The sequence below is a fragment of the Gorilla gorilla genome, chromosome 5 (assembly GCF_029281585.2).
Source record: "Gorilla gorilla gorilla isolate KB3781 chromosome 5, NHGRI_mGorGor1-v2.1_pri, whole genome shotgun sequence".
Classification (NCBI taxonomy): domain Eukaryota; kingdom Metazoa; phylum Chordata; class Mammalia; order Primates; family Hominidae; genus Gorilla; species Gorilla gorilla.
Window position 1 is genome coordinate 86,314,124 of NC_073229.2, and position 16,024 is coordinate 86,330,147.

The following is a 16,024-nucleotide window of genomic DNA, read 5'->3' on the forward strand; positions in this document are numbered from 1 at the left end:
GTTGCTTTCACTGGGGAAAATTGAGATTCCCTACATGTGTGTCATTCAGGCATTAACAAAGGATTTGTGCAATTTGTATTTTGGTACCCTTCCTTATGTGGTGTCCTTTCTTGAATTCCCCAGCCCCTTCACTTTTCTGCCATTCTGGGAGCCTCAAATTGTCCTGTGACTCTTCTACACTTAAAATTGCAGCTTTCTCCTGTTGTTTTCACTGCCCATACATATCAGACTGTAGGTAGCCCTCAGGTGAAAAGCAATAGAAATACACATTTTACTCAGCAGAGCTTCTTTCTTTCAAAGCTTGACTCCTCTTTAATTTCTGCCTGCTTCTGGTAACTCTTTAGTGCCTTAAAACAGTTGCTTTCATGATCTGTTTAGAGTTCACAATTGTCATCTGAAGAATGGTTTGTCTATATGCTATTCCACCATTGCCAGAAGCCTCCAGGATTACTGTTTGCCTTTTTGTGTGTGTGCTCCCGTAAGTCCACAATATCTTAGATTTCTGAACACTCTGATCTTTGACAAAATACAATTTTCATAGTGCAATGTTTTCTAAATCATTTATTTCCATTTAACTCTGCGCTTCTCACTTGAATCAACCTCCCACTGTGGTAGTTTTCCAAAGCCTTGCCATTGTATCCTGCTATAGTCTGAATGCTTGTGACACTCCACAGCCCCAAATTTTTATGTTGAAATCTGATTTCTAATGTGAAAGTTTTGGAGATGGAGTCTTTGGGGCATGATGACATTCTGAGAGGGAAAACCTCTTGAATAATTTCTGAGGTTTATAAGAAATTTGAGTCCTTATAAAAGAGACTACTGTCCTTATAGAAGAGATCCTTCATCCCTTCTGCCATGTCAGGTTACAGTGAGAAGATAACCACATATGAGGAAGTGAGCTGGTACCAGACACCAAAACTGTTTGTGCCTTGATGCTCAACTTTGCAGCCTCCAAAACCATGACAAATATGTTTGTTATTTATAAGCCACTTAGTCTATGAAATTTAAGATATGGACTCTGAAATATTTGCTAAGAGGTTTAATTGTCCTAGAGGGTTAGGCTCAAGAACAGCTGTAGAATGGCTAGGGATGTAGCTGGTAGACGTAGACGTGTTTAGAATTTAACAATTAGGGTTAAACAGCTAGGGATGTAGTTGGTAGATTTGTTATAGCACTGCAAACAAACTCATCCTTTTGTTATTAACAACCTTTCTTATATTATTTATTGAATATACTTTTACCTTATTGCTTCATTAAAACCTGTTTCATTATTATTGCATCATATTCCTTTTGTCCCTCTTAAGCAACAGTTTTTTTCTATATCAATAAAACTTCAGACTCAAGAGGTGGGATTACATTCCCCTGGTTATTCATTGACACAAAGAACCTATTAATTTCTCTTTATTTCCTCAATTCTGGACTACTCCAACTTTTTAATTCTATGCAACTCCTCTTAGGCTACAGAGCACCAATAGAGAAAAATCACACAAGTTTGAAGACTGATGTCAAGAAATGTGTGAACTGGACTTCAATAGTGCCTACATTTTTATAATGGAAGACTCTTTCAGGGAAAAGAGACAGAACCTCAGTAGAATCAACATTGGTACAGTGATAAATTTATTAGCTCAAGTAGCAAATCGTGAGAGTAGAAGTGCATTTGGCTCAGGTACATTAGGGACTATAACTTTGCCATATCTGTTTGTCTTTTTATAGCTTTCCTTATTATTGTTATGATTCTATCCTTCTATGAACTTTTTTTCTTCCAACTTGAGGACTTCCTTTTGCCAGTAATTGTAAATTCATGTTTCATATGGTCAATGTCAAATAAAGTCTGAGCAACATTTTCCCAAATTCTTCATTCAAGGTTCCAAGAATAATTTTTGATGTGGTTGAGGGTAGATATTAACTCTAGTCAAAGTAGCAACTCCTAAAAAAAAATGTGGTTAGGAAAATCATTTTCAAGTGAAATAGACACTATCACCAGCATACAGGAAAATGTATATTCATTTAAATGTGAAATGTTTTATACTCTCTGATATGGTTTGGCTATGTGTTCCCACCCAAAACTCATGTTGAATTCTCAAAGTTGGGGAGGAACCTGGTGGAAGGTGTTTGTATTATGGGGGCAGATGCCCCATAAATGGCTTGCGTCACCCCTTTGTGATAAGTGAGCTCTCGTTTTGAGTTCATGGGAGATCTGGTCATTTAAAAGTGTGTGGCACCTTCGCCCCTGCCCCACTCTCTCTATCCTCTTGCCATGCAATGTGAAGTTGTGCTTGCTTCCCCTTCACCTTCTGCTGTGATTCTAAGTTTTCTGAGGCCTCTGCAGCCATCCCTCCCATACGGCCTGCGGAACTATGAGTCAATTAAACCTCTTTTTTTTTTTTTTTTTATAAACTACCCAGTCTTAGGTAATTCTTTATAACATTTTGAGAATAGACTAATATACTTTCCTTGAATTATAAATTGTTATTTTTCTAGTCACTCACAGAATATAACCATACCTCCAAATTCCAGAGAACATGGATTTCATCAAATAACTCCCTCAAATTTCTACCAGTAAAACCTCTAGTCTTACCTATATCTCCATCCATACTTTGTATTTGGTTACTTTATTACCAAAGAACTACAGATTCATCCCTGTTGATCTTGACAAAGTCCAATTTATTAATTTTTCCATTTCTGGATCCTGTTTTTTGTTTCAAATCTAAGAATTCTTTGAATAGCTCTAAGTCCCAAATATTTTCTCTTATGTTTTGTTCTAAAAGATTTATGATTATGTTTCACATTTAAATCTATGACCATTTATATTTAAGATGACATTTAATGTTATCACCAGATTTGTAGACTACCATCATACCACATTCCACTGCCCTCTCTGTTAATTATCTTCTCTACCTCCTGAATATGTAGTTTCTACTTCTGGTCTAACATCTTCCTATGCACACATTAGGATTACTAAGTGTGATTGGATCCTAGCAGGCAAGAGATGATGCAATTGAACTCAGAAATGTGTGGGGAATTTAATAAGGGACTACTTACAGAGTGCGGCAGAGCATGTGGAAACCACCAGAAATAGAATGAGGTCTTTTCTGCCACCCAGGAGCTGAGTGGAGGTAGCTGAGTGGATGGTGCTAGAACCTAAGGCAGAGGAGCTGTGTGGAGACCACTGCCTTAGGGAAGATAACCTGATCAGTGGAGGGACACAGCCAGCTTGAGGCAAAACATAGAGGGAAATGAGGTAATAAATGTATTTGCATCTGTCTCTTCCTTTCCTCTTATTTCATATTGGGGCTCCCATTTGCCAAACTCAAAAGAAAGCATGAAAAATACAGGTCATGTAGTGTAGCTTCTTGGACACTGAGTAGATCTGAAAGGGTTAATGGAAGATAGCCATAGTCTCTTAAGCCCCATAACATTTTGATAAACAAATCTTGCTTTTGTCTCACGTTCCCCCTATTTAGCCTCGTTTCTCCTTACCACTTTTCTACCAAATATTTTCAAGAAGGAATCTAGTTTTACTATTGCCACTTTTTCATTTCATCTGTACAGTCCCAAATATATCATCATCAATGACTAAACTCCACTGAAACTCTTCTTGTGAAGGTTACCAAGGCCACTTTAGTAATAGTTTTCTGGACCATTTTCACACCAAATCACATTGGACTGTCCAATCCTATTTAGGACTTTCTTACTACTTCTTCCTAATTGGAACTCTCCCATCTTGTGTGTTCATCTTTGGCTTCTCATTGTGTGTTCCTTTCCCGATCCAGCCTTTATATTTTAATATTTCTTAGTAACCAATCCTATGAAAAAACTTGACCATTCCATATATACTTCTTTTTGACTGGTGATATATAAAACGATAGTCCTTCCAGAACTTTCTCCTATGTTTCAGATGCACATACTAGGATTATTTAAAGGAAACCTTGATTTTAATAATTTACAATCTGACAGATTCAGTATGTTTGAAGCTCTCCTGATCTCCCTCTTCATTAAATGTGCTTCTTCCACTCCTGTTGCCCTAAAGCAACAATCCATTTATCCGACCTAGGAAACTGAACATCATTTTCTTTTTTTCTTACTTTACACATCTGAACACCACAACATTCTAACCTATTTTATCTGTAACCTAAATATCTCCTGAAATTATCCAATTACCTAACTCAAGCCCTGTTTCCATACCTCTACAATAGACCACAGCTTGATTTCTGCAAGCAGTTAACTTTTTCTCTTTCCAGTGTGCCATAAGTAGATTTTAGGTGCCTTGTCACAAAAAGAAAAGTAACCACGTGAGATGATAGATGTGTTAATCTGCTTTGCTATAGTAACCATTTTACTATCTATATGTATCCCATAAATCATGTTGTAAATCTCAAATACACAAAAGAAAATTAATTCAAAAGAAGAAAAAAATCAAATTCTACTTTATAATTTAGAATAATCTCCCCAAATTTATGTTTAATTTTCCCCAGATTAATGACTTCGCATTGCCCCTAATATTCCTTGGGTGACAGTTCTGGTTTGAATTCTGTTGAAAACTCCAGCTTCATGTTCTCAGAGTAATTTTAGCTAAACTGAATGTCTTTGAGGTCTTTGAATTCCCACAGTTTCTGTTGCCTCTGCTCCCTATTTTATTTAAATTTATTCCAGGAACATGTATAATACGAGGATATGCATGGCAGTTTAGCACTTATCAACATATACTTCTTTCAATTTAAAGGGAAAAGACCATTTTTCACATGCTGGGAAATAGGTAGTTGACACATTTGAATAGATTTGAACAACCTGAAAAGCATATATAGTGAAAAAGTTTAAAAGTTGAGGACAGAATGCTGAATAATATCACAGTTTAAGGGTGAGTATTGTGCTGGAAATGAAGAAAGGTACCCATTTAGAAAACAATAGCGTTGTTATTACTTTCCAATTTTTGAAAGCTTTCAGACCATTATGAATTCAATGCAAACAACCCTTCTCTGTGATTTTTAACTTAATTATAATTTTGTCTCATTGTTAGAGTGTCAGGAGTACATTTTCTCCTTTCGACAATGCAAATAAAAATGGTTAGTATAAAACGTACGGTATAGTTAAACATTTCTCTAAGTTTACCAGACCTGTCATCCTATTGTTGCACATAATAGGTAACTCAGCTGGGATGGGTCGTACATTAACTTGTTGATACTTATGGTCAATTACAGTACTTTTTCACTTGATGTGCTAACTTTACAGAAAATATAGTCAAATGTAATTAACCACCCAAATGGAGCAGTCAATAGGTTATAAAGGAAGAAGGAATAATAAGTCCATTAACATGAAATAAAATTAAAATAGTAGAATTAAATACATGTTTAGCCAAGATATTAAAGAGCTTTGAATCTGAAATAAAAATAAGAGAAAGGAATGAAAGAAGCAAAAAAATATTTTGTTTTAAATGGTAGGTAGAAATACTCACATCTTTCACTCAGGTTCCCTATATGCTTGCTGCCGAAATAACCTTAGCATGTTAGCACTTACAACGAACTAAAGGTAATGATTTAATCACCAGGAAGAAGAACACAATACTGCTAATAAAAACCAATATTTGCTCCATAGTTACTGTTTAATTGCTAGACAGAACAAATGAAAGACAAAATTAACTTCAACTATTTAATGAATCTTTTTTTTTTCTATTGGATTAATAATTTATTATGGACTCAGTATTTTACAGTTCATTCAATTTATTTGACCACTCCTCCAAAATAATACTCATATTGTCATTTTCATTAAAGAAATTTAATTGACTTTTGGTTAATATTCTAAATTGATCTGGACTTGACTTTAATTCATTTCCAGAACATTAGAGATGGTTGTTTGGGTAGCCCAGCCAAAATATTTTATACTCCAAGAATCTTTAGTATAGCTATAGATTGAGTAGACTGGAGCATTTAATTACAGCATCTGTAGATCCCCATTGTAGCTTGACACAAGAATGACTGAATATGGCCTGTGAAGGCTGAAAAACTAATTGCTCCATTATCTGCACTCCAGTCTTTTTCACTTCACAAGCACTTAAAAATATATACTTAAATCTGCTTTCTAATTACAAGTTCCCATAACAGAGTGTCCCTATCCAGAAAACAGCATTATTACTCTGGCTTTCAACACACTTAAGCATTTTTATTTTGCTGAGTTTTGTTCTTCTTTGTTTACTTTCTTTTGTAAACATGTTTAATGGCTAATTACCATTTCAGCTTTTTATATTAATTACTACACATTTAGAGACATGTGTCTTTAAATCTCTAGCAGATAAGACATTTGCTCAAACATTATTTTCATTTTACTTGTCTATACGTAGCTTTATCAGAATGACATTCTTATTAAGTACTTACTTTCTTGAGAATAGAGCAATAATTTATGACAAAGCCTTATCTTTTTTGCATTAGCTAGTGAAAACTATTATATTTTAGAACAAAAGAGTAACAACTTATTTCTCAGCATCAATATGTGACAGAAATATAAGGACGATTGTTTTAACAGTGATATATGAAACATTATTTTCCCCCAGAACTCCTTCATTTAATGAAATTCAATATGTGCAGGTTTCATTTTATGAATTATAAAGTCATCAACAATTTACTTTGATGCCAGTAAATTCACATTTAAAAATCTGAATTGTGCATCATACTTTATTTTTAAATTGACAAATTAAAAATGTATATATGTAGCATTCAATGTGATGTTTTGATACATGTATACATTATGGAATGGCTAAATCAAGTTAATTAACACATGTATTACCTCACACACATTTTGAGGTGGTGAGAACACAAAATCTAATCTGTAAGTAATTTTTAAGTATATAATACATTGTTTTAAACTATAGTCATCATGTTGTACAGGGCATCTTGAATTAAATAAATTCTCCTAACTGAAATTTTGTATCCTTTTACCAATACCTCCTCTTGGATGAACCTGGAGGACATCATGTTAAGCCAGGCACAAAGAGACAAATATCGCATGATCCCACTTATGTGTGGAATCTAAAAAAAGATAAAGTCATAGAATCAGAGAGTTGACTCATACCTTTCTGTAGGTACTAGCATTAACTTCATATAGATTACAGTATCACTGATATATTAATAGGCAATATTAATATTAATAGGCAATTTGAGTATTGCGGTCTTATCTACCCACTAAGAAAGCAGCCCTATTCCTGAAATATACTTTGCTTCCTTAAATACTTCATTGGTAAGTAAGACACTGCCTCAATTTTTTCAGGAACAACATTTACATGGTAGGCAGTTATCTTCTCTTTACTTCCATTATATTTCATGGACATTAGTTTTAGAATTTAAAACTGCTGATTGGGTAAGGGCTGCCTTATTGGTTAGCACTGATTATAATATATTTTAAGGAAATAGTTATAACTATGTGAAAAAATAGCATTTTTCACATACCCAACCCCATTTAGTTCTGGGGGAAAGATGAGTAAGTGTGCTTAATCCCAGGTGTGTGTGTGTGTGTGTGTTTTTATGTGTGTGTGCATTTATGTATGTGCTTAATAATTACTTTTCTTATGTAGAAAGAAAATTTATACTTTGAGGCAGTATTTACTCTCATTTACTTTACACTCAAAACATAAAATCCCCTACTTAATACATTTTTTATATCAAGACAAATTTATACACAATTCATTTTTGGAAGTGCTGGGCATAGAGGGCTTTTAATAAAGAGTGCCTCAGAAAGCCATCATTGGCCATGACAACACACATTAATGACAAGAGTGCTTATGAGGAATGACTTCCTCGTATCTTTTTGTTTTAATTAAAATAGAAAATTGTGGTATCCGAACATGGAAAATATGTATGCAGTCTGTATCATGCTTTGCTACACGAAAAGCATGAGGTTTTGTTCAGGTATATTATAATAATTATATCAGGGAAAGTGAAAACTCATTTTTACATATTAAGATTTTTGTTCATTTCTGAAGAAAAATTAAGTCCACAGTAACAGAAAACAAAATAATACCCTTTCCTTCAAAAAGAAATACGTATTTGAAATTTATTTGCTAAGTTCAGTTTCTAAGACTAGAATTTGAAAGGGAGCCAGGTTAAATCAAAGCTAACCACTTATGCCAGTGGATGAACACTTCACGGAAAAAGAGTTGTATTAAGGGATTTATTTTCCATATTTATTTGTTTTTTAAAAAATGAAGAAAAAAGATTCTACAGATATCAAAAAATATACAGCATTAATTACATTTTGTATGAAAGCTATGCTATTTTTGGAGGATCTGTAATTTTAGTACTAGAAACTAATATGCATAAAAACACTGCATTATTCAGCTCTGCAGAAGTAATTACACCAAGATTTTTCTAATTATTTTCTATTGTTCCCATAAATGGACTATATAATCACAATCCCCTTTTCGGACAAATACCTTTTTCCAGTATGTGCTTTAAAGAGTTATAACTGGTAATAAAACGTAACTTCTATAAATGGCAAAATGTTTGAACTAGGGTAAATTCTCAGAAAAACACTCAAATTCTCAGAAAAACACTCAAGGTGCCATATCTTACAATTTCATGTATTTGCTAAACAGTCACTGTATATATTCTTTACATTTTCAAACAAATTCATAAATGCATAAACTCATAAAGTTATGTATTATTATTATGCTACAAATTTTACTCAAAATGAAACAGTTATGAATCTAACCTAGTACAATGGGGTAAGAGTCATCTACTTCTTATATAAAAAAATAGACATCATTTTATCAAAATATATGTTCGTGCAAATAAGCATCTAATAGACAAAACTTGGACTATATCAACAGAAAGCCACAATTAGCTCAAAAAATAGGTTATAGGTTATAGTTTGATCATTTTCTACACCAGGGGCCAGCAAATGTTTTCTATACAGGACCAGATAGTAAATAATTTAGGATTTTCAAGCAAAGAGAACATATACTCTGTACTTGCATCCGAAGCAGCCATCCACCATACATAAATGAATGAGTATAGTCGTGTTTTTGAGAGCCACAAAACAGGTAAAGGCCTGGATATTCTCCCACAGGACATATTTTGCTAACCTGTATCTATTGAATTCCAAACAAGTAAAGTTATCAAATTAGTGAATCAACTAAAAATTTACCAACTTAATCTTGTGATTTTAATGTGTCATTCTGGAGTTATATTGTTTATGTGTACTATTTTTCTTTCTTTGGGAAAAAGACTGTGAAATCACTGACAGGCTCAGAGCGAATTTAATCAGAAAACAAAGAGTTACTAAGTTTTACAAATAGAAATTATTTGTGCTTTTTTCATAGAAACTGAATTCATAAATGGATTATATATACACTTTTTCAAAAATTGTATTTATTCATAACAATAAAAAATTCAATTCTAGTGAGGTATTCAAGGAAAGTCTTTCCTATTAGCATTCAAAGGTTAATTCTTAACAGTGCTGGTTGCTGTAAAGAACAAAGTACCTTCACCTTAGTGGTGTAGCACAATAACAACTCATAAATTAATTTGTTTATCTCTCAGTATAATAGGGGTATTCCTGGTCCGTGAACATCTTTTTATGTAAGAATTAGGGACCTATACTCTTCCATCTTCTGGCTTTTCTCTAGTTTTTCAGGCAACTCCAAGAAGAATGTAGAAGAAATGAAAAAGTTAAAAACTGTGAGATATTTTTATGAACCACATTGCAAGATAAAAACTACTATTGATTTTCTGTTGGTCAGAATTCATTCACGTGGTCTCATCTGTATACAACATAATTAAGCCTGTGCCTAGGAACAAAAGAAAAAGATAAACACGTAGCCATCTTCTGATATAGCAGACATGTTTCCAGCTGAAAGATGTATAAGAATATAAACTGAATTAGAATGTATTTATGTCTAGGATAGGGTGTCTACAGTATAAATTTATGTGATGTGATTACCAGAAAAATATTATACATTATGAGGTACGTGCATTTTAAAATAATTTAACCTTGTTTTTGCTTTTTTGTTTTATGTATGTACAGTTCCATTGAACATGTTAATATAGCATAGAAAGCTAAGGCACTACCATTAACTGAAGAATCCTTTTCATTATAATTCATAGATTAAATATTTAGTATTTAGTATATGAAGTTTAAAATATTTATGATTACCTAACATTTCTATTCATGCTTTACAAATTCTGTTTTGTTTTAATGGAAAATATTTTGGTTTGGTTTTGGTTTTAGGTTTTCTTTTGTTACTGTTTTTTATTTGTTTATTGTATAGATGGGGTCTCACTTTGTCACTCAGGCTGGGCTGCAGTGGCACAATAATAATTCACAGAAGCCTCAACCCTATAGGGTCAACCAATCCTCCTGCTTCAGCCTTCTGAGTAGCTAGGACCACAAGCATGCCACCACAACTGGCTCATTTTTCCTTTTTATTTTTTAGAGACAGGGATTTGCTATGTTGGCCAGGCTGGTCTAGAACTTCTGGCTTCAAGCAATCCTTTTGCCTCAACCTCTCAATGTGCAGGGGCTACAGGTGTGAGCCACTATGTCCAGCCTAATGTAAAATATTTTGAATCAGAAATTATTTGCAATTGTTTATTTGTAAATTAAACTTTTATTTTAGAGTAGTTTTAGATTTACAGAATAGTTGCAAGGATAGTACAGAGAGGTCCTGTATACTCCATAACAAGTTTCCCCTGTATTAATATCCTATGCTACTGTGGTACATTTGTCACAACAAATGAACCAATATTGATGTTATTAACTAATGTCTGTACTTTATTTGTATTTCCTTAGTTTTAAGCTGATGTCTTTTTTTCTGTTCCAATATCTCTTCCAAGATACCATATTACTTTTAGAAGTAATATTTCCTTAGGCTTCTCTTGGCTTTGAAAGTTTCTCAGACTTTTCTTGCTTTTGATGACCTTAACAGATTTGAGAAATTCTAGTCAAGTATTTTTTAGAATGTCTGTCAATTGGGATTTGTCTGATAATTTTTTGATGACTAGACTCAGAAAATGTACTTTTGAAAGGAAGATGAGAGACAAAAAGTGCCATTCTCATCATTTCATATCAAAAGTTTAGGTTATTAACACGGCTGTGTATGTTGATGTTAACCTTGATCCTGTAGCTCAGGTAGCAATTGTCATACTTCTCCACTGTAAAGCTGCTTTTCCCTCCATGACCCCCTTTTTACATGCCATACTCTTTGAAAGCCACTCATTATCTGCTGTCCAAATTTAAGGGATGGGGAGTTTTGTTCCACTTCATTAAGTTCAAAGTACCTACATAAATTATTTGGGATTATTGTACAAAAAGATGCATCTATTACTTCTCATTTATTCATTCAATCATACATTTCCATTAGTATGGACTCTTACATATTTATATTTTGGGTACCAGCCAATATTCCTTTATTTTGGTGCTCAAATCATTCTAGCTTTGATCATTGGGAGCTCCTTCCATTGGCTCACTTTGACTTAATCTCATACTTTTGTGTTTAAGTACTTCCACATTTTCTGGCATTACAATATTATTCATGCTATATTCCATGCTTTAGTCCTAAAATTAGCTAGATCTCTAAGGAGATTTGATTTTTTAAATTGAAGAATGTATGAAAATCCAAAATCTGGGCACTAGAAAAACAGCTATTTTTTAAATGAAGTCTACCAGCCTGGGCAACACGGTGAAACCCTGTCTCTACAAAAATACAAAAACTACCCTGATATGCTGGCATGCACCTGTAGTCCTATCTACTCAGGGGACTAAGGGGAGGATCACTTAAGCCCAGGACGCAGAGGCTGCAGTGAGCTACGATAGCACCACTGCACCCCAACCTTGTTGACAGAGTGAGATCCTCTCTCAAAAAATAAAAAATGAAGTCTAATATTTTTACCGAGATTACTTAGGCCATTCCCTCTGTATCTTTAAAGATGTATGATTAAATAAGTACGAATTGATATCCCACCTACCCAAGCATGATAAAATAGTGTCTATTATATAAATATTACATATTTGTTAGAACATTGTTGGAAATTATAATTAAACAATTATTATTAATTTTTGGCAGACATTGTGGTATTTAAATAACATTTCTCATTTAAATTACATTCAACTAAATGAGCTAGATATATTCTTATTGTCATTTAACAGTGAGAAAGTTATAACTTAATGTGTTTAAATGGATGTAAAAATATTTGAAGTGAGGCATACAATCTTACATTTTTCATAAGTTATTATAAGATATTTTTTTAAGGTAAATAGGTATAACATTAAAAAATCTAAATTAATTTTATTTAGTTGAACAGTTTCAAATTTCTTAGCTTAGAAAGAGATACTAAAGTTCAAGGAAGTACTCAATGAATTAGTATCTATATACTAGTTGCAATAATATATTAACATATTTATAAGGCAAAGCAAAGATTTGTTTAGTTTATGGAGAAAAAATACAATTCCTGAACTGAAGTTGAAGAATTACCATCAAAGTTGAACACTGAAAAATTAAACAGATGATTAGTTTAGAAAGAAAAAGAGAAAACTTGACAATTTCATAAGAAATTAAATAATACAGAAGAATATTTCAAATATAACATGCTAGGCTGGTAATATATTCCTTCCTTACTTTTTTATTGTATCTTTTGGTTTCATTGGTGACCTTTCAAATAGAAAAATAAGAAACTCAACTATTTTAGTGTGTATGTAAACAAAACTAATTTCACTCTAGTTTCTGCCTAAGGAATAATTGGTTGGTCACTTTAGAAGCTGACTTTAAGAAAATGAAGGACTAATAATGTTGTTGGAAGACTGAAATGAGTTCAGACAAGAGACAGAAGTGCTTTTTAAAGTTAATTATGTTTGCTTTTCCTTATCCCTTGGTGTTCATTACCTTTAAATGGAGGCACACACTGGCAGAAGTAATTACCAGGTTGGTCAATGCAGGTGGCTCCATTTTTGCAGGGATGTGAAGCACACTCATCTATATCAATTTCACATTGCATACCTTTGGAAAATAGGAAAAAAAATGTTAAGTGTTAACAAGACAGGCATGTATCAAGTCATAATTCTTAAATTTGCACAAGCCTTTAATCCACTTAGGATGACATCTGAAACCAAATTTATTAGATAAGAATGCCACATATATTACTATCAGAACCCGTTTATTTCACCTTGCTACAAACTGTAGTAACTTCTCTTAGAATTACTAAAAGGACACTAATCTCTTCTGAGTTTGTAGGCATGCAAAGTCTCTTTAGATGTGAACTAATTTATCTTTTGCTAGAGAGTCTAGAGATGGTGCAGATATTTCAGGTTACTGAAATGCAGATCAAATGTTAGGTGAAAGGAAATAAAAAAGGAACAAAAAGAAAATATTGGTGAATCAATAACATCCTGATGTATGTCCCTGAGGGCTGAATGTTATTTGTTTGTTTGTTTGTTTTGGAGAGGGAATCTCGCTCTGTCTCCCAGGCTGTAGTGCAGTGGTGCGATCTCGGATCACTGCAACCTCTGCCTCCCGGGTTGAAGAAATTATCCAGTCTCAGCCTCCTGAGTAGCTGGAATTACAGGCACACACCACCATGCCAGGCTAATCTTTGTATTTTCAGTAGAGACAGGGCTTCACCATATTGGTCAGGCTGTTCTCGAAATCCTGACTTCAGGAGATCCACCCACTTTGGCCTCCCAAAGCGCAGGAATTACAGACATGGGCCACTGAGCCTGGCCCTAAATGTTCTTTATAAGGCACAGTTATTGAGTGCTATTTACTAAAAAAGCCATGGGTAATGGGTAGATGCATTTCAATCTACTCATGATCTTTGTAGATATAATATTATGGTGCCAGGGTGATGAATTACTTTTTTTTCTGGTAATTTTACAACGTAAGCCTATATGGAAAGAAAAGAAATAAATGTCCATTAACTATATAGTCTTAGCATTTTCTTTAAACTGTTGTCCAATTCATATTTTCATTCATCCTCCACCTAGAACTTGTGTTGCTAAAGCTGACCTTTCTTATTATACCACTTACATTGCTTGTTAATTTCCCAACAGTTGAAAATCATAGCCTCAACTGACACTGAACTGATTTTTATCACTTATGACAGCTAATTTTCTTACCAATTTATAACAATAATAGAAAATTGACATTGACACAATGCAAATTATTAGCAAATTATTTGACTGAAAACATTCCTTCTTTTTTTAAAAAAATTCTGTACAACAGTAACATGAATTTAGAAAGAAGAAAACCTACATCAAATTAATCTAATAGGAATCAATGTACTGGACTAATTAGAAAATATCACTATTATCACTGACAAAATGAAATATTTAGTGAATACCTGACACTAGAACATCAGGGTAAGCTGAGAAAAAAAGTGAATATTAAAAAGAATTATGTGAGTGAATGAAAACTTTTTAAACCTTAAATATATTAGTTTTTTTAATGAGATAATTTAATTTTGTGGAAATTGAGAACCCTATTGTCAAAGCAAAAGTTTAACCAGAAAAAAAGTTAAACAATCAAGAAAGATTTTATCGAAGGCTATTGCAATGAAGGAGAGAAGCCAAAAATCAGTCTGAGCTTGACTCCATTGTAACAATGGGTGAGAGTTTTTAAGAGCTGGGGTGAGAGAGCTCATAGGTCATATGCATTTGCTATTTAGCCTTAACAAAAGGAAAATTAGATTTGTTTTTCAATCTTCAAGTTAGGAGGTAGTATTACAACTTGGATCAAGGTGCATACCAAAGTTAGTCTCCTACCCTCCTACAGAGACTGGGAGATACAGATGCTATCTTCCTTACACTTCAAAGGGATGGCTCCCAGGTCCTTGAGAAAGATAGTCTTGGGCTCCTAAATGAACAAGAGGCTTTTAAAGATATTTATACCCCAAAGAGGCAAAGAAAGAATTTATAATTATTGGGTTCTGAAGTAAATTCTCTAAGAAAATGAAGGGGAGGGACTTCTGTGGTTAGATCATTTAGATCCTGTAAAGAGGTAACAAGAGAAGCAGCTCAGGAAGAAACCTGTTTAAGTTTAGTCACACTGAGGGAAACCTGTTTGTCTTGTGACAAATACACTTTGTGAAGATTCCTACAGTCCTCAAGTTCCCAAAGAGTGGAAGGAGGCAAGAAATAATGAAATATTAATTTATAATATTAACGTGATACTCTTCTAAATTTCTGGTGAAGTTGGAGAAACATGGGTCACATTCCTACACACAGGGGAATCAATCACGCTGTCCCTCTCTAGGTTACTATTCCTAAATATGTCTCTGTGTCTTCTGATCCCAGCTTCCCCTTATCAACCTGAATGTCACACTGCCATGAGCTTGTATTTCTAAAAGACAAATGTGATGAAATAGCTAACAATTTCAGCCTTCAATTTCTTTCCACTCCTCATCCGTATTTCCCAAGCTAATCTATTAGAGCAATCCTAACTAATGAGGATAGAGAATTTATGATCTTAGACATCAGGAGGGTTTGACAAGACACCTACAAGGAAGGCTTTTTTTTTTTTTTCAAATTTGACACTTTAAATTCATGCAAATCTTGGATTTTGCATCATATTTTATCCTCATTAATATATAACACATTCTATAACACAATACATACACACCCATAGGGAAACTTGACAGTCCAAGATGATTCTACAATCACTGTTGTGACTTTCATGAAGCTTTAAATTCATCCCCTAAAGTACAGTGCTCTAGCAAGAGAAATACAAATTTAGAGGATAATGTAAAAAACTCACAGCATAGTCTACAGGAACATCATGGTCTGTACCTAGCCTTCCTTCTTGGTCTTGTCTCTCTTATCCTTCCCTGTTTCTTGTTCACTCTCTTACCCAAGTAACCACAATGAATTTTTAAATGCTTGTGATTTTGCCTGGGAATACCTGGTTTCCTTTTAAAACGTGGATCATCTCAGGTATCCTCTGCCTATTCTTTCTGGGTACAGGTTAGCACAACACTTTTCTAGTGGTTACACCTTCTTCTGCGGTCAGTTGCATATATAAATACATATATATATATACACACACATACAT

The 16,024-nt window shown here is 33.6% G+C and overlaps 1 protein-coding gene across 1 annotated transcript in view; it reads right to left on the minus strand.

Annotated features, from left to right (window-relative positions):
• The window catches only part of LOC129534465 (protein eyes shut homolog), a 106,202-nt gene extending 90,526 nt beyond the window's left edge, over positions 1-15,676 (minus strand). Inside the window, exons 1-2 of the mRNA XM_063707325.1 lie at positions 15,596-15,676; positions 12,866-12,979 (exon numbers count right to left, since the gene is read on the minus strand). Coding sequence (XP_063563395.1) covers positions 12,866-12,979; positions 15,596-15,599 — 118 coding nt within the window. The 5' untranslated portion in view covers positions 15,600-15,676. The remainder of the gene's footprint in view (positions 1-12,865; positions 12,980-15,595) is intronic.
• Between the last annotated feature and the right edge of the window lie 348 nt (positions 15,677-16,024).